The sequence below is a fragment of the Callionymus lyra genome, chromosome 9 (genome assembly GCF_982586985.1).
Source record: "Callionymus lyra chromosome 9, fCalLyr1.hap1.1, whole genome shotgun sequence".
Lineage (NCBI taxonomy): Eukaryota > Metazoa > Chordata > Actinopteri > Syngnathiformes > Callionymidae > Callionymus > Callionymus lyra.
In genome coordinates, this window is record NC_141826.1 from 22,974,429 (window position 1) to 22,997,070 (window position 22,642).

At 36.7% G+C, this 22,642-nt stretch overlaps 1 protein-coding gene across 4 annotated transcripts; it reads right to left on the bottom strand.

Annotated features, from left to right (window-relative positions):
• Positions 1–1,045: 1,045 nt before the first annotated feature.
• stx3b (syntaxin 3b) lies at positions 1,046–21,716 on the bottom strand. Of its 4 annotated transcripts, XM_087798576.1 has the most exons (12): positions 21,378–21,716; positions 11,576–11,650; positions 11,401–11,500; positions 10,276–10,350; positions 10,137–10,207; positions 9,944–10,052; positions 9,797–9,870; positions 8,094–8,228; positions 6,506–6,616; positions 6,270–6,380; positions 1,225–1,314; positions 1,046–1,144 (listed from the first exon to the last, which is right to left on the bottom strand). In XM_087798576.1, the coding sequence occupies exons 1-11, from the start codon at positions 21,405–21,407 to the stop codon at positions 1,237–1,239; spliced, it is 969 nt and encodes a 322-aa protein (XP_087654702.1). In that variant the 5' UTR covers positions 21,408–21,716; the 3' UTR covers positions 1,046–1,144; positions 1,225–1,236. The 4 variants fall into 4 exon arrangements, with proteins under 4 accessions (XP_087654702.1, XP_087654704.1, XP_087654705.1 ...); XM_087798578.1 differs by lacking the exons at positions 1,046–1,144; positions 1,225–1,314; positions 6,270–6,380 and adding exons at positions 3,352–3,817; positions 4,033–4,134; XM_087798579.1 differs by lacking the exons at positions 1,046–1,144; positions 1,225–1,314; positions 6,270–6,380 and adding an exon at positions 3,352–3,817.
• Positions 21,717–22,642: the final 926 nt, after the last annotated feature.

Here is a 22,642-nt window from a genome sequence, read left to right on the forward strand (position 1 = left end):
TTCTCAGAGGCCACATTTTATACACTGGCTGCTGCGAGGGGCCATCAAGCAAAAATAAATAAACAAAATAAAGTTAAATATGCTACAAATATTATTTCATATAACTCGTATTTCAAAAGAATCTTATATAGGATTATATGATTTTATATTAGCTTAAATCTTCTTCAGGGGCAATAAATACTCACAGAAACTAGAAAAGTTTAGGACAAAATTCCCAAAACAAAAACCTATAGTCATATTTAGAGACTAGTAATAATAAAAATAAAAAAATAGAAATAAATACAAAATAAAATAGTTTCTATACGATCTTTGACCTCTTAAGTGGCCCCTGCGATTCCACTTTACATAAGCAGGGGGCGACCTTGGCACATTCACATCCCTTTTGTAAATAGCAAACATTAAAACCAACCCCTAATTTTGATTAAAAAGTAAAAAGGCGGAGCTTGGTTGATTATTTTTAATTTTTTTAAAGGAATTTAAAAAGGTTTTTCACATAGCGACATAGCGTCCCCGCCTCCTGCGCACACGGGAGAGTTGATCGAACGCACCTTCAACAAGCTCCGCCCAGCTGTCGAGAAGCGGCGCTGATGGAGATGAAACGAGGTCAGGGATGTGGATCACAAACCGGGATGTCGTAAATACAACCGTTAAATGTCACGTATGATAAGAATAATAATATCATATCAGACAGTTAACGTGACAGAAATAGAATAATGCGTAGAAATGAAGCGAGCCCAGACTTGAACGACACACAGATGATTTATTACGCAACAAGCTTTAGCAGATTTGACACACACAGCCGGTGACACAAAAACACATCAGCACACGAAACACACAACGAAAGCACACACAAATGAACACACGTCAAAAGAATATTAAAGGGAAGCATTTGATCATGACTTACTTTAAACATCAACACACACGCGAATCACCACAAAATCCAAATGTAAAACCAATAAATATGAACAATTTCTCCAGATATTCAGATAAAACGCTGCATCTTATAAACCATTTGACATGAAGAACAGTTTAAATTCCAAACAGAAGTGATAAGAGAAGGCATGTTCGGGAGAAAAGGGTGTTTTTTGGTTTTTATTCGAGATGTGTGGAGTAAATGAGGTCGGAGGTCACAGAGAACTTCAGCCTGTTTGGTCAGAGAAGAGAGAAAGAATCACAACAATGTTGTGAAAATGTGTGTAAAAATAAAAGAAGTGAAGGGTTCACCTGTTTTTGTTTTTACGAGAAGAAACTGTAGAGATAAGAGAAGCCCACGATTCCAATGATGGCACAGCACAAGGTGATCATCATCTTTTTCTAAATGTCACACACGAGACTCAAATCAAGATCTGACTTCAAGAAATAAACTCACATTAATGGTTCAAGACTGGGAGAAAAAAAGGTGTAAAGGAGGTCAGTTGTGTGTTTGTTGTGTGTGTGTTGTGTGAGTGAAGAACCCCTGAGTTATCTATCATAATCTCAGGCTCTACGAATTGGTGCTCCGCCCTCTAACAGCTTCGTTTCGTATTGGTTTACGGTGCCTCGAAGCTGTTAGAGGGCGGAGCACCAATATGAAGTAGAACTAAGACTTACCTCTTCTCGGATCGTGATACAAACAGAACCTGCAGATGAGACTAAAAAAAAAGACATTTATGACACAAACATTTGTTCTGACACATTTAAAGAAGTTTTATGATCGAGCGACATCTCGACGACGCTGTTGACTCTGTCTTGATAGTCCGTTAAGATAAGTTAAGATGGATTTATTTATTTCATGGTGTATGAAAACATTTTTTAAATGTAAAAAAAAATACATGTGTATTTATTAAAACAATCAATATAATTGTTGGTCCAGTTATTTTAATAACTACACAAAGTGCTACTAAGACAAAATAAATACTATTAAATAGAAAAACTTTTTTTTTCCATTTTATAAATAAGTATCTGTGGATTTACAACTTTGTTAACGGAAATATCAAATAATTTGTAACCATTTATTAAAACCTCTCGTCGATCCTGTTAAGAAACATGTTACACACCGTCAACACTAGGGGGTGTAAACTCAAGGAGCCAAAATCTCTCAATCCATGGGCCACAAATTGTTTTATTTTAAGCAGTGTTGTGAGATGGTCTTTTACACTTTCTGAGGTGAAATCCATCTTTAACGTCTTTTTCTTAATCAAACGCTTCCATCAAATTAATTTCCTTTGACCCGAGTTTTAGTCTCTAGAATTGTTGACATGGATCTTATATTATCTTAAACACAGTCATCTTTACAGCTCACAATATTAACATGGATGTTAATACTTACTTACTTACAGAACTCAACCGTCAAACCATGTTTCATGTGCAAGTTTATTTTATCTCACAGTTCAATAAATACAAGTCTCTTAAAAACGGGTTCCTTTGCCGTCGACACGCGTTTGTTTGGCAGCATTTTGAACGACTGGAAGAAAAGTGAGATAAAGTCACTGCGTCGACGTGAACATTTATCCCTTTTTGTTTCGTCACTTTTCTTCTTCTCTTACCGCAGCTCCACCCGTTCCTTTCATCTTCCACGTGACTTTCATTCTACACTTAAAATATGAACAAACAGACGTACAGTCTTAAGACTCTCTCTTAAAGCCACAGACTCTCTCTTAAAGACACAGACTCTCTCTTAAAGCCACAGACTCTCTCTTAAAGACACAGACTCTCTTAAAGCCACAGACTCTCTCTTAAAGACAGACTCTCTTAAAGACACAGACTCTCTCTTAAAGACACAGACTCTCTCTTAAGTCACAGACAGACTCTCTCTTAAAGACACCGACTCTCTCTTAAGTCACAGACAGACTCTCTCTTAAAGACACATACTCTCTCTTAAAGACACAGACTCTCTCTTAAGTCACAGACAGACTCTCTCTTAAAGACACAGACTCTCTCTTAAAGACACAGACTCTCTCTTAAGACACAGACTCTCTCTTAAAGACACAGACTCTCTGTTAAAGCCACAGACTCTCTCTTAAGACACAGACTCTTTCTTAATGACACAGACTCTCTCTTAAAGCCACAGACTCTCTCTTAAGCCACAGACTCTCTCTTAAGCCACAGACTCTCTCTTAAAGACACAGACTCTCTCTTAAGACATAGACTCTCTCTTAAAGACACGGACTCTCTGTTAAAGCCACAGACTCTCTCTTAAGACATAGACTCTCTCTTAAAGACACAGACTCTCTCTTAAAGCCACAGACTCTCTCTTAAAGCCACAGACTCTCTCTTAAAGCCACAGACTCTCTCTTAAAGACACAGACTCTCTCTTAAAGCCACAGACTCTCTCTTAAAGCCACAGACTCTTAAAGACACAAACGGACGGAAAACATGAGAAAAATATTTGTGCTATTTACATTTACAGACATGAATGAAAGTGAAAGTGCTGGACATCACAGAAAGGCTTAAAAATTCCCACACCAGTGAACACATCACGTGTTCACACACAAGTATGGAAGTGAGGTACAAGGAATTTAAAAGGTTTTTTTTTTTTTTTTGGCTCATAATTGAAATATCGGGAGCAACATCGAGGTCTGTTGCTCTGCTTTTGAAGCAGATTATTCCGTAATTGCACTCTTCGTCGGGGAAGATCGGAATGTTCAAGTCCTCCTTCTCTTCCTGGTCTCACTAGTTAATCCTGGTGATTCAAAGCAGCCTTTGGTTTCCTGGACGGACGCAGGGAAGTGACGGGGTCGGAGGTCGGGGGTCGGGGGGGCTATAATGTCACGGACAGGACGATGATGATGATGATGATGACAAGAACAGCACAGACCACTGACAGAATGATCATCTTCTACGGATGGAGACACAAAAAAAGGAGGCGGAGTTAAGAGTTTGAATGACAGGTCCAGCTTCACCGCCACCAGGTCTGCGAGGACAAACGTCGCGGGAGAAAAAACACACACCAGGCGACTTCAAACGCAAACAAACGCACCTTAAGTAATTCACCAGGAGGAAAGGAAAAACAAACCGATACCCACACCCAGGTGTGTCACTCCAGGCACTTACCCTCGGAGCTCATCAGCTCTGGTTCAATCCCACCGACAAACCAATAATCAGGGCAAGTATTGCCACAATGACCAGAACAATGGCTACTATTATCAGCACTTTCTGTTGGGGATATAGAAGGAGTCGTTGTTACCGAGCCACACAGAAAGAGAAAATTATGTTTATACTTTATTTTCTACATTTAATTACTTTCTCAAATATGTTTGTTTTTTTAAAAGAGCATATTTTTTCTGAAGTAACATTGAAATAAGCCTCTTCCTGTGTCAAGAGTACAGTCAAGTTTACCCCAAAAAATAAACCTGTAAACTAGTTAAAATGAGTGAAACACAAACTCTATATGATGTATTTATCATATTTTGATCTGAAGGTGGGTCCAGGGATATAATATCGACATTATACCGGTCTGTGTGCAAATAAGGTTTGGCTGGGAAAATACATTTTTAATTTCTGTATTGATTATTACTGTTTGAAAGGTTTTAATTTTTAGAAAAATACATGATTTTCTCTACTCTTTTCATGTTTTATGTTTATTATTGGTCTTTCTGGTTTATATATATTTATATATATTCAATATATCCACAGAAGTGTGTGAAAAACAAAACGATTCGATTTTTATTTACAATTTACATGCAAATATTCCCAGCGTTCGTTCATTTTGGTTTTGCAATTAAATTCTGTGCCACTAGATGGCAGTAGTAATGAACTCCATAGCTAAAGGAACAATGACATCCTGCGAGATCGCGGCATTGACTAAGGACGAGAGGATACAGCCAGGTCCAGCGGCTTTTCAAGCTGATGTTCGGACACGTTTTGGCATTTTAGCTTCACTTAAATTCAGTGTTCCCTAAAGGCATTACAAAAATAAAGCAACTTATTAAATCGTATACGTGCTGAATATATTGTATCAAATTTAAGGTACATTTTAACCATTTTTTCGTCCGTAAGAGGAAACTTAAGTACCAGATGGAAACTTATGAGTAATTATGTATATGATAATAATTGTCGTTTTGACTCAAACACAAGATTCAATTTTTACAGTAAGAAGAACATAAATCCTGCCAAAAATTGAGGCGAGTACGAATGTTTATCAAAAGTTGAAGTCAACTTTTATCATCAGAGAAGAGATTAAAATTATGTTCTGTGGAAAAAAAGCTCAACAAAACTCATTTTTAAATTCAGTAAAAACACCAAAATGTTCAAAGAACCTCTGAATTCATTTTTCCGGCCATAAATATTATGCAAATAGAAGTTAAATCAACATTTACTACTCATTAATACATCAGAAATATCATTATGATCACAAGGTTAAGTGACCAAAACACGTGATGAAATAAAAAAGAGGAACAGACACACAAAGAATGATTCAAAACCTGCAAAAAAAGAGAAGGGAGTGTGTTTGTGTGTATATATGTGTGTGTGTGTGTGTGTGGGGGGGGGGGGGCTCACTCACAGTACAAAGACCACTGACTGAGGATCTGAGAAGGATCGCGAGGGAAACATCACAATAATGATCAAAAGAACGACCTCAAAAACCTCAGAGTTTCTCAAAAGCATCTCACATTTAATACGGTTTAAGTTTAGTAAAGGCTTGTATGAAAGTATGTCATCGCCATCAGTATATTTAACAGTTAACATTTCAAATATTAAAACTTTGAAAAATAGGTAATTTCAATATAATAAAGGTTGTGTTGTTTTTATTGGACAATTTAATTAAATAATTGATTTGTTTATTTTAATAGAGAGAAAGAGTTGGAGTTATTTTCCAAATGAATGAATGAAAATTCTATTCCAAAACTTTAACGAATTCTAAATTAAATATGTTTTAATTTGTAGTCTTTTAAATACAATATAAAAATGTGTGCCAAGCTTCTTGATCGAACTTTCAACCGACCACGATGTCAAAAATGCATTAAAAAAAAAGAAAAAACATTTCAAAACTCAAATAAAAAAATAAAAAAGTTTAATTCTGGATTTTGCGATGGCTTTGATATACTTCAATACTTGAGTGTCAGCTCATGACCTGAGCTCACGGCTGAACAACGGAGAGAACATGTAGCTTATCTTGTGTATTAATCTCCGGCTTTAAGTTCATTGTATTATTGCTGCAGATCATTTTTTACTGTAAAACTCTTTCTGTCGACTCTAAACTACTTAATGTTCTCCAGTATATAGAGATTATTTTCATTTTTCTGTATGCTTTTGGGAACCCCGGGGAGGTTTGGGTCGACGTGACTCACACGACGGGCCTCTTGCTGAAATTTGGCAGCTTTTTTAGTGTCTGCTACGGCGCGCTCCACGAAGCCCACCGATTGGTCCATGTTGCTTTCAATCCTGTCAATCATCCCGCCCTAGCATTCCACGAGGAGTTCAATAGATGTGTGAGCAGAAGGTTACTGTGTGTGTGTGTGTGTGACTGATGGGAGGATGAGTGGAGAAAGGAAGGAGGGAAGAATGAAAGCTCGGTGTGAGTTACCTTGCGGGACTTGGACTGGTACCTGACTGCCTTTTTGGTCTGTTCTTTGGCTGTGACTACGTGGTCCACTGACTTGGAGACGTTCTGCTCTATGTTGTCTACTATGTCGCCCTGAAAAGCAACAGAAACCAAATGACTCTCACAGGTTCACGGACGCTCACCTGGACAATAACACGTGCACGAGAGCATCACTCACCTCAAACAAGAGTTTCCCTCAGAAAGCAAAGAGCGAGCAGCGAGAAATAAAAGATTAAGATGCAGACTCGTTAAAATCCTGTTATCACGAGCACTTGATGGTTCATCTTTAAAAGTACACAACTAATCTATTCATACACTTTTTAATTGCCATCCTTACTTTCACTTTTTTGATTTATATTGAAATACAAGTAAACACGATTAAAAGAAAACAACATTTTAACATCAGCAATAAAGAGGTTTTGATTCAAATTATACCGTTTGGTTGAATCGGTAAATAATATATTTTCTTTAAAGTTATTGTGATTAAGAGATAATCTTGATAAAAGATACTTGTTTATTTTTTTATTAAACAAATATATTTATTCAAATTAAATTATATTCTTATAGATAAAAAAAGCAAGAAAATTAAGAGTTCAATCTTAATGTTAAGTTAATAATTGACTTTGTTAGAAAACCCTTAGTTTTTCCCATTAATCATGAACAGAAAAGACAAAATGGAAGTTGTTGTTTTTTTTGGAAGTTTTTTTCTGGCTTTTTTTAAAAATATTTATTTTTTTCAATAGTAAAATGTCTCACTATTGATGTGAAACTGTTTTGGTAATTATCAATACCATGGGAATTGTTGAGATCAGATCCTAAATGCAACATTTTCTGATCTACTCATCATCATATCTGTACAAACAAATGCAATTAAGTTATACCCGTTATTATAATAAAAAAATAACTGTATAAAAAGCAAGTATGCTCTGATAATTATTTCCCAAAGCTGTATATTGTTGTCGTTATACTCATTTTATTATTATCGTTTCACTTTTTTGGTATTTTTTACATGTAAATCTAATGTGAATGTATGTTAAAGTTTCCCTCAATATGGTAAAAACAAAAGGAATATTTTATATTATTCCAAAAAAACATTTGAATCTCAGGGACCCATCTCATCACCTGCAGTTCAAAGGTCAACTAATTTGCAGCGCTTAATGACCAGCATGTGTCGTGTTTTATTTGTTCTATTCTATTGTTTTTGTTACACTTTTTGGTGCCAGTAATTATTTGTTCCCTTTTCTTTTCTTTCAGAGTTAAAGATAAAGAGCAACTCATATACAAATACATTGCGTATAACTATGAGATTTAAATCTATAATAATCATATTATACTATTAAACACAAGGAAGTGGACATTAAGAAACACCTTAAATCAAATCTTACTTCAAGTTAATCCAGAAAGGGCGACTGATGAGGCGACAGAAGTGAGTGAAGAAGGAAGAGAATGAGGACGAGACAAGGCTGGAAAAGATGGACGAAGGTGAACAAAGAGTGAGAGGAAAAAACGAGAGCGTGTAGATGAAAAGATGGAGCAGATGAATGAGGTAGATATGGCGTTGGGCTCGTACCTGGCTCTCCACCAACATGGCGATGTCCACGAACATGTCGTGCAGCTCCTTGATGCTGCTCTCCAGGCGCACGATGTCCTTGTGTCGGGATTCGATCTCACTCAGCGCTTGTTTGGAGATCCCAGAGTCCACGATCTGCACAAGTCCACATGATCAAGTCCTGATCAAAACCTCACTGGAGGTCTAGAACAATATCACTCACACGTATAACAATATAACCTTTAAAAAACAACAATTTTAACATGACTACTGAGGGGAGTTCTAATGGTGTTGGAGGGTCGTCTTAGAATCAAAGTAGATTCATGTTCATGTTCATGTTGCGACTCTTTAAAGATGTCAGAGTTGAAGATAAGATACAGAGATGATGGACGTCAAAAATGTAAAACACTTCTTTGATGACTGGAAACAAATAGAGAGATAATTAAGATAAATTGACTCTCAAATAATATTATAAGAATAAATGATAAAAATCAGATTCAAAGGTCATGTTAGGCAAAAATTATGGCTGCACGATATTGGAAATATGTGCCTTATTCGATATTGGTGTCTTGAATTGCGATATCGATATAAATGCGATAGGTCCAGGGGTTTAAAGAAGGAAAACAAAGCGATATTTCCCTTTTGTTTATTTCTGCGCTTCGGTGCCGACATGATCGTAGAAAAATATCACTTATAACGCTCAGTTTCGCAGGACTTGCATCATTTCCGGTGAAACTGAGCGACATCAGAGAGGAGCCGCCGGCGCGTCGCGATATCACCAAATCAATAATAAATCGACCTCCTTGTACACGTAACACTTTATAAATGACGCTAACAACTTAGCTCGTTAGCATACGGTGAAGCCGGACAGGTTTACACTTGTTTGGAAGTTCACGATCTTATAAGAAAACAACTGAGACGAGATGAAAAGTTCTTACGATATGTTGCTTTAACAAAGGAGGTTGAAAGAGACGAGTGACTGGATCACTAGTGTTTGACTAGATCATAAGTTAGTATTACTTCCGTGTATATACTGAGCTAAGTCAGCGCGCCGGCAAGACGCGTCGCCATAGCAACCGAGCCTTGCAAGCTGCGCCGCACAGTTCACAGACGGACGGAGACGTAAACGACCACGAGACATAGAAGTACAAATTGACAACTTAACAGAACGTGACACCGATTGGTCAAAGTGCAAGTTTAAGAAATACCTGATTTATACAATAAATAATTATGAATTATCGCACATATTTTCAATATGCATATCGCAAGTGCCAATGTCGCGATTTAGATATTTTTTCGATCTATCGTGCAGGCCTAATGTCAGGTAAAATGGATTCTGTTTGAGCCACGACTAAAAGATGTTGGACTCTTGTGTGATTGGGTTTAAATCCCCTCAAAGAAAGCCAGAAAGTCAGTTCAGTTCTTTTCAATTCAAATCACGTGTCAGGAATAACACACTGTAATAAAAACCCTGCTGAGCGTCCGCTGTCGTAAACATGATCCAGGATGAGCAGTAGAGTCACATGTGCATCGAAGCAAGTTGACATTTTTTAAGCGACAATAACTGTTTTTCTGCTGCTGTTTGAGTTTGACTTTACAAGACGTCACGCTCGACTCGACGCCTTTGAACCCAATTAAAAGTCAATGTTTAACCAGAGACACGAGGGTTTGAATTTTCATGAGTGACCACTGCTGATCCTAAGATAAGTTCCACAAAGTCGTACCCCGGCGGTGAACACGGCGGAGTTTCCGCTCTCCAGCATTTCTTCCAGCTCCTCGTCCGTCGTGGCTTTCCCGGCTGAAAGAAGAAGAACACGCGTGTGCGTGTTTTAGACGTGTCGACCTTCGAGTGAAAATACTTCACAACTCACTGATCTCTAGTTGTCTCTGGATCCGTCCTTTACTTCTCTCCCTGAAGTCCACCTGGGCTTCGTTGTACTTGGTCATCACCTCCACGAACTTCCTCGAGAGCACTGCATGCTGGGAGAAGACAGGAAACGTGATAATGAGAAAAGAGCCGGAGCGGAAATTTTTAAAGTACTTCCTGGAAAAAAATTGACCGACCTGCGATTTGCGTATCCGTATGTCGGCGGAAACTCTCTCCTGCTCCTCGGACTCCAGGTTCCTCTCGATGGCTTCACGGTTCAGCGAGAGATTGTTAATAAAACAATAACAAGTCATTTTAAAGTCCGTCAACACTCACTCTTGAGTTTGTTTCTAGCGTTGTTGGCCATTTTCTTGATGTCGTTGGTGATCGCCTCCAGTTCATCTTGTGTTTCTAGAGAGAAATCAATGTTAAAACGTAATGTTCTCTCAAACAGGAAGAGCAATAACATGTTTATCATAGTTCCAGTCACAAAGCATCAATTTTTATCAAAGATAAGAGGAAAACGATTCTTTACCACCAAGCGGTTAAACTAAAGGTCACTATTAAGACTTTCCAGGGAAAGTTTTCATGTCAGTTTAGTTGAAAACATGTGTGTGTTGGAGATAATAATAAAATAAAATAAAGGTAATAAAATAGTTTGTCCTGCAGAAAGGCGGCTCTTCTTATTTATTCTCACTTCATTCTTCATTCTTTCTATTTTCTCACTTGGTAAATAATTGCTCCTCCCCAAAATGCAACACTAATAGACTCAGGGACTCATTAAGGAGAATAATTCAACAATTAAAAAACTTTTTTTTTTCTTACAAATGTAATGATTTATATTAAAGGTTGAAATTGTTTTTCATTTATCGTTAAATCCAATCATTTAAATATTCAAAGATGGAATCCCTTTTTTTTACGATTGAATAGAAAAATTAATGGTACCATAGTACTCCTAGCTCGGTAATCGTTTGGTATTGGTTGTAAAATATTATATCAAAATAAAGAAAATGTATTTTTGAAATATTGGTATTAGAAGATCAAACTCTGTGTAAAAACGTTAATTTTGAAAATATTAAAACCTTTGTATTCAATTATTAAAAAATAATTGTTGTGAGGAGCGTAAAAAAAGCGTAATAAGCTACATTTAAACAAAGTTAAACATGATAAAAGGCATGTTTAAAAACATCTCTTGGCAGAGGTACTTCATTGTTTTATTTGATTGCTTATTACAATTTTGACTTTGTGAGTTGAGTTTTGTAAACAGATATTAACTAGCAAATAAAAATGTTTGTGGACAAGAGATATTTATCTTTAATTGAACCGTAAAATCTAATTCAAGTTAACAACTAGTGAGTGCTACAAAAAATAACCAAATCATTTCAACCATTAACATGTTTTTGATATAAAATAAACAGATTCTGCTCAAGAATCCACAACATCGGCAGACGAGGGTCTCACTCTGGTCTGAGGTGGGCGCCGACAGGATGACGGAGAAAAGCTTCTTGACTTCAGCCACGTTGGAGTCGATTTTATCGATGCTGTTTCTGATGTCTTCGATCTGCGGAAAAACACCGACATCTGATCAAGAGCCTCCATCAAAACTACACATGTACGGGCGGCGACGCTTACGTACCTGACAAAAGAAGTCGTCCATGAAGGCTGCGTTGTCCATCGCGATCTCCACCTCGTCGTCATCGTGGTCGCACGTCTGCCATTAGAAACAAGAACCAGACTTTAAATGAACACTAGGACTTCATTTGAAGGTGCTTTTTTTAAATGTTGGTTTCTTGAAATAAATGTTAAATTATCACACACAAGAAATAATAAATAAAGGAACATGAATAGTGGTTATGTTTATTCTAGTGTATCTGTTTGAACTTAATATACAACAATAGAACATGACAGTCAGAAATACATTTGTGATTCTTATAGAAACCTATACAAACATGAGATAATTTAAAACTCCAAACACTCCATTGTTTTACACCAACTTCAGGTACAGCACGAACCTCTACTCCATATTCTTCGTTACCCAATTCTGAATGATGCTCGTTTAAACACCAACACATTTCACTAGAATATACATTATTTAAAGCAAAGCTTTTAAAAAAAGCAAAATGTATGAATTACTGTGGTTAAGTTCACTTTGATGTTTAAACCAGTAGAATTTAATCATAGGAGAGTGTAGACCATGGGTGGGAAATTCAATTTCTTCAGGGGCCACATTAGTATATAATATATACTATAATAAACTATACTGTGACTGTTTTGAGGAGCCTAAAAAAAAAGCCAAATTAAGCTAAATAAAATAAAATAAAATATGATGAATTTCATGTCTTTTTTAAAATAATTACTGAGGACGAGAGGATACAAGGAAAAAAAGGGGAAAAGGACAAAAGAATTGGGTCGTTTTATTTTGCAAAGAATAACAAATAATGTATTCCAAAATAAAAAAAATGTTCAATAGCCATCTGCCTAGTCGGACGATCACACCCTGATCTCATGAGGGCCACATATATACAGTCAAAGGGACACATGTGGCCCCTGGGCTGCACTTTGCCCAGGTCTGGTGCAGACTTTAAATTTAAAGAAGTCTGATCGACTTGTATAGAAGGGTGGTGACATAAGATGACGATCTTTTCTTCAAAGTAAGCAACAATTATCATAATAAACCAAAGCACAAACTATATAATATATGGCAAACAGCAATTATATCAAAAGTGCGGCCCTTTACAAACCAGTTCATTTCAAATACACATTTTTAATTGTTGAAAAATTAAACACAGGCCTTCAATAAAAAGATCCCATGATTCAAATGAAAACAGGCTAACTGGCCGAGCTAACTGCTAAAACATTTGTTCTTGTCCGTCCCTGAAGGAGTTCTCAATTATTGTATATAGAAGCTTTTATTTAAAACTTCTGATTGAAAAAACTCTTGAATGTCACTGTTCAGCTCACACTTTGCTCCTGCTTGTTACTGAAGAAAATGTCATTGTGATATAATGTGCAACATCTTCTACCGATAAACAAAAACCAGCAGAATGCGTCTCTTCAATGATTCCCCGATTAGAAACTTCCAAGTAAAAAAAACTGCCTCAAATATGAAAAATAATCTTTAATTTCACTTAAATATTTAAGGAATGGATTTCGCCAAACACATCAAATTCCTACTCCCACAAATATTCCACATTCTTCACAGGGTCTAGATAAAAAACAGAGTCACTCAAGTCTTTCTGCTACAAAGTGAAAACCTGTTACACACCCATCTCACTGCCCCCAGTAAAACTAAAGCATAAACAAATACACCCTGTGTTATACAAGACTCGTGAGCAAACCAACCTCAGGCGAGCCAATGATCCCAACCACTCCAATGTACACACACCAAGTCTTGTGTTCGTGGGTTTCTGACTCAAGGATCAGCTGCAGGTAAATAAATGGAGGCGAATGTACAGTCGGTTTAAACAATAGTTGTTTTTAAATAGAAACACAACCTGAAGGGATGGTTGTATCATTTGACCTCGCGAGAGACTGGTTAAGCTGCATGTGTTTACAGCTCAGGGATTGTTTTGTCATTAACCCTGGTTGTCGTGGACAGGATATTAAGACAAATCCATGAGTATGGGGGGTTAAGAGTTCTGAGACCTGGGGGGTTAAATGTGCGTTTTGCTCGGACGATGTTGGACTTAGACTAGAAAACAATAATGATCAGTATCTTAATGTCTACAATTGCTGCGTATTGCTACTTTTATGGAGAAAAAAAAGAAGATATTCTCTTGAAATAATATGAAAGTCCATCCCTAGTTCTCCCTGACACTAGTGATCCTTACTGGCCAAGCTTAGAATTCCTATATGATCTTTTATATATAACACGCAAGGTACAGTTCCTATTAGGCCGTGTGTATTTGATACAGGGGCAACACTATGATACATTTATTGTGATATTGTAGTAACAAGGATGCATTTGTAGTATTGTCGAGTACATGTGTTGCAGAATTTACGGACCACTTGACGAAGTCGTAACTGCTTTCGTGTGTTTTGAAACCAAAATATGTCCAAACGTCTGCTTGAAAAACTGCTGCGAGTCGACTGTATCCTCTCGTCCCCAGTCATTACCCAGATTTCATTGTTGCTTTAGCTGTAAACCATCTACACATCTTTAAACGCGTCCATCTACTGTATATTATTAAACATTATCCCCAAAAGACTTCTTTACATGAATTTTGGTCATAATTAAAAACACAAAAACTTGATTTTTTTCAATTGTAGACTTATTTATTATCTAAAATGTCTCTTTGTTTAAATTTTAGAACACTTCCAATTAAACATATTTTTTGGGGGGAGAAATGTATGGTTCATGGCTTTTTTACTTACCAGTTAATGTTTAGAACTTACAGGAAACAACTGGGTCTTTACATTTAAATCAGGAGTTTGAAACTAATGGATAAGCAACAAAAACCTTTTAGCACTTCCCGGCCAAACTCATTTTAAATTAACCAATCCGTCTCTAACCGGGAGGATCAAATTATAATCCAATTCCTTTCTTTCGACCACAGATATACCGTTATTGGGAGTCTCTGTATAATTGTTGACACCATAATCTATTTTCTTTATATAATCTTGATCTACTTCAATTTTGAACAATGACTGGCGCCAGATTTCGCTCCCCGGACTTGAGTTTGCCACAATGTGATTTCAACAACCATCCACTGCAATAAGGAAGTGCAACAATTCTTAACTGTTCTTGTAAGTAAGCTTTAAGGTCGTAAAGCTTCAAGAAAAATCTTGTAGTGGAAACGTTTGTTTGGTCTTCATCCGTCAACACTTCTCAAATCTAAATCTGAGACATTTACTCGGCTTGGAACCGACAAGAACAACAGTCAGTGAACGCAACACGGCGACTTATTAGCGACAAGTCGATGTTTGCGTTGGAAAGTAAGAGTAGGTGTGGACGGACACATGGCAAACATCTAAGCTCGCTTCATGGTTCACAATGAATTCTGATTAAAACTTTAAGTGTGACTTTAAACCATTAGCATTGAGATACACACAGAAACAAACACAATGAAGTGAAAATCTGGTTCTGGAATGAACTTCAGTTATTTTGTTGAGCTAAAAGTCACGGTTTAAAATATGTCAAGACAATTGGTCACAATAAAACTTTGAATTCATTTAAAAGTATGAAACAATTCACTCTACTTTGGCTGATACTCTGATAAGTATCAAACAAAAATGCTATAGGTGAGGATTAGGGGTAGATATAATATTAAATTAGTAAGTACTTATAAACTGAGTTGATGGTTTGTCAATAACATTTTTGGGAAGGTTTAGCCAAAGACCTGCTCATTTCTAACGGAGAAAACAAACACCTGATGGAACCTGAGTTAACTTCCAAACCTCAGATTAAACTCCAAGCATCTGGACCAAATACTGCACTGTCTTAAACCTGAATTGAAAAAGTCTTCAAAACACGTGATTATGACACCTTGCTAGGAAGTAAATGCGAAAGTATTCCAGGCAAAAGAACAGACAGTTAACAGTTATACAGTTATAAATGACATACTAAGTATATGCATGTATCAATACACAGTTAGATCAGATATGGTGTCCCACAAGGTTCTGTTCTTGGTCTAATACTATTCACAATCTATACGCTTCCACTAGGCAACTTGATTAGAAGACCCTCAACCAACCTTCACTGCTATGCTGATGACACTCAACTGAACTTGTCAATGAAGCCAGATGAAAGAAATCAGCTACACAACTACACTCCTGTATTACAGATATCAAGTCATGGAGTGTGCTTTTGTTACCTCCAGGCCGGACTACTGTTACTCTTTTCTGTCAAAACAAGTCTCTCAGAAATCTTCAGCTTGTGTCCTGACTAAGCGGCGCGATAACGTTTTTCCTGTTTTGTCCTACATCGCCTTCAGTAGAAATCACAATACAATTTTAAATACTTCTCTCAACTCACAAAGCCTTACATTGCCTAGCACCAACATACATCACAGATCTAATCCAAACGTATCTACCTTCTAGGACGTTACGATCCTTAAAAACTCAGATCTATTAGTTATACCACAAATCTCTGAATGTAGATTTGGATCCAGGGCCTTCAGTTTTTAAGCCCCTCTGCTGTGGCTTCAGTCTGGAGGGCAGACACCTTCTCTTATGTTTAAGAGTAATCTTGAAAACTTTACTTTTTCGATAAAGCCTATAGCTCTCTTTCTGTGTATCCTTTTTCTCTGCATTATATGATCACCTGAGCGTTTAAAACCCAGACTTTTCTTCTCCGTCTCTCCCGGAGCCCCAGAACTCCACCTCCAGAGCTACTGCTGGATCCAGGATCTCCACCACGTCAACGATCCATATTTCTCTCCAGCAACTCCATGGACTTTCCTCTTATCTCTCACTGTATCTGTATGCGTCTATGCCCCCCAATCCAAACCTCCTAGCCCAGACCTGGACAAAGTGCCCGGGCGCCACAAGCAGCCCTTTGACATTACGAGGGCCGCATAAAGTACAGTCAAAGTATGATCATGGATAAATGGTTCTAATGCATTAACAAATACATTTCACATAACTATTCCCTCCTTTTGTGTGTAATTTTTCGAGTATATATTAATCCCTTAAAATATATTTTTTAAGTTAATTGAAGAAATATTTTGAAAAAAAACTCATCTATACAAGAATACAATTGCAGCTTATTTAGCTTAATAATCATGACCTAATGACGCATGTCCATTTTTTTTAGGGTTTTTTTTTTTTTTTTTTAATCGCTTTTTTTTTGCTTGATGGCCCCTAACAACATTCACAGAATTGAATGTGGCCCTTGAAGAATTATAATTGCCCACCCCTGTCCTAGCCGGTCACAGCAGGAGGACCCCCAAAACCGAGTCTGGTTCTGCTCGAGGTTTCTGCTTTCTAAAAGGAAGTTTTTCCTTGCAACTGTCACGTTGTTATTCACTTATTGTTGATTGATCACTGGGATCCGTTTTTCTTTTCTCCAATATAGTCTTAATTAAACTGTTAAGTGTCTTCACTTTGTTATAACAAAACATTTTTAATAAAATTCATTGTAAATAGCTTCTTTATAAATAACTTCTAATGGTTTTGCGTTTTTCTCAGCAGTTTCCCAAAGTACTTACAGTTCTTTTTTCACTTAAGACTACGAATTAGTTTATAAATGTAGCACAACACAAGAGGAACCTTCTTTAAAATGGAATCATTCAGCAACTGAACTATAGGACAGAGTTTCACTAAGAAAGCAAATAACTCCCGTCAGGTGTTTTGAATCTGTTGTTATGTTTCAATACAAACATTCCGCTTGGCCTCTTGGTCGCGGCTCTCTTTGTGTAGCATGTGGTGTCAAGTTAATTCTTTGAAAAGGTTCAGTCTTTTCAAATAGTAATACAACCAGCTAGAGAAGCGAAAAGAGCGAGGTTAAAGAGGTTAAAGAGGTTAAAGAGGACGTTGAGATTTAAGTTTGACATCATAAATCTAGAGAATCAGGCATTTAGGTCAACAACTGACGCAAATGAGGAGCGTGTGACGTTTACTTTTCCGGAAATAACCCTCAATATTTCAAATATATTGCTCCATGGCTTCCATGATGAAGTACAACAGTGTAACACTACACACTTTATCCATCTGGAACAAGACTAGTGTGTGTGTGTTTGTCTTTATGATAGAACTCTTTACAAGATAATGAATGTTTAATTTTTGTGTGATTTAACCGTCACTCCCCAATACTTCCTCAAAAACAATCATGAACTTTCCGTTTCCTCGTCGAGTTGTAAATTACACACTCCAGGAATACGTCACGTCAGGATTCTCGTTAATCTACCTCCCCTTTGTCTAAAATTTGACTTGCAAACAAAGATGTGACAAGTTGGTGGAGGCTGCTTTTTAATACCAGAAGAGGCTCAAAGAACAGGCGTGGATAGATTCATTGCTGGTTCCTGCACTTCTCAGCAAGTTATTTACTAAAGTGAAGCACCCTGTTCCCTCTCTCGACATATCTGCACTCGCCAGATAAGATCACTTCCTTCCACTGAATCTTTCGCTGTGTAAATAAGAGCAGAGCGGGCAGAAAATAGGTCGGACACAAGAACAACTGCTGATGTTTTAACAGGAATCCTTGACCTTAAAAATGCATAAACACTTGAACTAATCGAAGATGCACTGAATACAAACAAGAGGACAAAAAGGTTTGGAGTTAAACACAACATTTATTTAATTTGTGAGAACAACTGAGTATCTTCAAGCCAACATGCCGCACTACCTACTAGTTCCTGTTATTTTAAACACGTCATGATACATGTTTTGACTCCAAGATGACTCACTGAGTCCTTTGACACTTTGTTCTACCTTTATGAGCCGCACTAGGAGTTAGCGGACTTGAATTAAATCATCATTATTCATCAATAGTCTGGAAGAAAAGCTTATTTTTACCTAAATATAGAAGATTACATCATCTAGAGAACCAACAATAACATTGCTACACCAATATAAACACATCATCATCATCGGGAACACAAGAAATTAGCGTAATACTTGAAAACAAAGACAGACGTAAATTCTCTACTTCAATTTTAAGGTCAATTTTGGTAAAGCATGAGTTTGATCGTCACCATTTCACTGTCACTACTAGGAGTTCCTGATATACATGATTCATTCATTACACATTTTAAAGTGATAGTTCCCCCCAACAATAAAGAGTCTACACTGGAAGTGTTCGCAATATTTACCCGTAGTACTTCCCGTCTGTATCGCTTGTAGTTCTTTAAACTTATGCTACAAACATTTTTTTTCTGAACAATTCCTCATGTCAAGGCTTCAATTCGAGAGGAGAGTTTTTAAGCGACTTTTTGGACGAAGACAAATGAGCTCCAGGTGCTACATTAAAATGAGTAAACATTTTTCTCTAGAATTCTAAAAAGAACAGACTACTCGACATGAGGGTGAGTAGAAAATTAGTGCAGTTTGAATTTTGGGGTGAATTAACCCTTTAAATTGGGAAAATATAGAACGTTGCAGAAGGTTTTTTTTACTTGTGAGAATTGTTTCGTTAACTTTTATTCATGCTATCAATTGATCGATAGATGATCTAATCATTTATTTAAATAGGATGATGCCAACTTGTGAGCTTTCTGTGTGGAGTTTGCGTGGGTTTACTCCGGACACTCCGGTTTCCTCCCACAGTCCAAAAAATAAAGAGGTTGATTAAGAACTTGGGGAAATTGTCCATAGGTATGAGTGTGTGTGTGAATGGTTGTCTGTCTGTGTGTGTCCTGCGACAGACTGGTGTCCTGTCCAGGGTGTCCCCTGCCTCTCGCCCTATGATACTGGGATAGACTCCATCGTCCCCGCGACCCCCATCAGGGATAAAGCGGTAGAAAATGAATGAATGAATGGTTAACTCCTCAATCCCATTCCCTACTGTACTATGTTTACTAAATGAAAAGCAGGTTAAAGTAACCCTTTACTGAAATTTAGATGAGATTAACTCCACTTTAGGGTCAAGGTAAACGACCTTGACCCTGAGATAACACAAGGGTTAACTATGTTAACTATGACATATGACACCTAATTCCACTCCAAATAAATTCCATTTCAACAGGACAAAATCTAAGGAACTGAAGAGATAATATTACAGATATCTTGAACTGAGGATTTTTCCTAGATAAACCCAAAAGTCAAACTTCACTCACTTTCTACTCACCCTCATGTCGACCAAGGGTTTGGGTTATTTTTTAGAGTAATCCGGTCATTTTTTTGAGTTAATATCGGGTAATATCGCGAGCACTTCGGGGTGTATTTACCCGAATATAACCTGGAAATAATCCCAACCCTTAGTCAACATTATGGCGAGTAGAAAGTGGGTGAAGTTTGAATTTTAAGTGAGCTTTTAGTATTTGTTTCGATCATTGAAAAATGTATTAATGTATGTATAAACATAGCCACAAATGGAAAAATATTTTTGCAAACATGCCGTACATGAAGAAAAAGTGCCATTTATTATAAATAAAAGAAAGGGTATATTTGTGGAAAGAGAAAACCTGCATATGTAACAACTTGACCATAAATAAACATCATGATAAACACAACAGGACGGCAACAACTGAATAGGAATTTTAATTTCAAGTCATTGTCTAACAGAGCGAGAACGCCGTCCCTGATTTAGAGAAGACTTTCGTTTTCATAATATTTACAGATCTGAGAACAAGGTGTTATACGGGCCGAGTTATCTCCACCTAGTATTTGTCCTGGGAAGAAGGAGCAGCTGGGAGATACTCCCCGGGACACACAGAAGTCCCGCTACTTTCAAAGATAACAAATATTTGTCCACTTGTTTGGAGGGTGACCATGGCAACACATCCTGACTAGTACCAGATTAACCCTTACAAAGTGACCACCAAGATTGTTGGTGAAGGAACTGGATCAAGTAAAAGTCTTGTTTAGAGATACAAGTATTACAACACAGGTATTTCAACAATGTTTCTCAGATGTTGAAAAGTACTTTGTGGGAAATATTGCTGAAAGTAACTTCTACTTGACTTTGTTTATATTCTTAAGACACTCTTGGGACGTGAAACTTTTTTGTAATTCTAACATTTTTCTAAATATGTATTTTATTGGATAACTTTAGAATAAAAGTAATTAGAATTAATCGTTTAAGTTTCCGAAAGCAAATTAGTAAAAAGACATAAACTATGTAAATAAAATATTTTAAAAGGGACTTAACATAGACTGCCTTGTATTCTGAATTAAATAAACACAATCCAACAACACAAAATACAATATTTATGATACGCTTTGGTTTGTTTTTTTTAATATAATTTTATTCTGTTAATAGTGCTAATTTTCTAATACTGTAAATAATTTGTATATTTTTAATATCGTTTTCTTTTATTTTATTTTATTATCTCCTTACTATTTCTTTTTTTCCATGCACTTTATTTTCATTGTCCTGCTGCTGCTGTTGTAAAAGTGTGTTTCCCCTCTGGGGATGAATAAACGTTTTCTTCTATTCTTCTTCTTCTTCTTCTTCTAATAATGATGCTTTTATAAAGTTATTATTGGTATCAAAATGAGTATTGATATTACAAACTATAGTGCGTAGTTTTTAACAGATGTTCATCTCTCATTAGGTGTCCTTTATTTTTTTAAATTTAAGATATAAAGCAATAGAAAATGGAGTCTCGTTGACGTCACTCGTCGACTAAACTGTCATTCATATTAATCTGTAACGTGACAGTTATGTCAACCCGTTTTATTTATTTAATTCATATTTGTTTGAGGAAATTTACTTAGTTTTTTCGCCAATTTAAAGATTAAACACAAATAAAATAATAAATTAAAATACGATTTTTTTCAACTGGACATTAATATATATTATAAATATGAACACCTTGCATTTCCTGGACAACACTCACCGCTCGTAGCTGCTCCAATCGGTCCTTCATGTTGTCCTTTTTGTGGGTTTAATCGTCGAAAAAGTGGATAAAAAACCACTTTTTGTCGAGGCTCTAGAGCAGATCCTGGGCCAGCTGCCCGACACGAACCGAGGAAACTCAAGTCCAACTCCTGGCGAAGATGTTTAGAGACTTTTCTGTCTCTCTCTGGGACGAACACGAACCTTCGTGATGGTATTTCCACACAATATGGCTGCTGTGGTTAAAGACGGTGTTTTTTTCCTCCTCTCTGCTCTCAAAATCTCTTCTGTCACCGGATTATAGCGACACTTTAATCTGTCTCTGCGATGGAGTCACTAATCATTCTGGAGCGCACCGCGCATGCGCACACACTTTCCACTGGACAAGGGGGGGAGACCACGCCCATAGGCACCTGCACTCACGTGGCGTTCACTGGCAGTAGGTTAAAACTGAAGTGCATTTTTTTCAAGGGCAACATATACTTCCTTGCAAGCGATTTAAATTTATTTAAGATGTATTAATGAATATAGAATAGAAAATATTATTTTGGATAAACAAACAAGTATTTTGTGGCGCTGAAAGCTCTCGCGAAACTTTGCTTCCGCCGCGACGCAAACGCATCGGAGAAAAAACTATTCCTGATAATCGAGGGTTTATAAACAAAACATTTTATATTTTCTGAGCGACTAAAAATAGAAAACTTTATTTAGAATGTAATAATGTAATGCTATCAACTTTCTATTAAGTTCCATTTTAAAACATAATTTACATTTATTGCAAATGTTTTGCTCGTGGTTAAAAGTAGTGACGGTGGGTTTTTATTATGCGTTTAAATCTTGAAAAAGTATTCAAGCATATAATTCAACGTGAAAAAGTAGAATTTACAATTTGGTATCGAGTTCATCCTGAAGACAATCTTGAAATGACCAAAATAGTTTAATTTTTAATTGCGTTCTGGATTTTATTCATAAAATTAGGGATCTTTCGCTTAATCCAATTTGATGCCTGGTTTATTCCAAGTATTAGGATCAAGTGTTTACAGAGTATCAGAACTCTTCTGTGGCAGGAAGCCTTTTAATGAAACCTTAGTAAAACCATTACGTCATCTGGACGAGATGCCCGTGTTTTGGACGCGACTGACACCTAGTGGCGATCAGCAATAAATGCCTTATTTTAACACCGTTGTAAAACAAAATTACTTTAAAAATCAAACATTTCGTTCCAAAAACCACTGCAGCCACATTGATACTGAAAAACCATCGCAA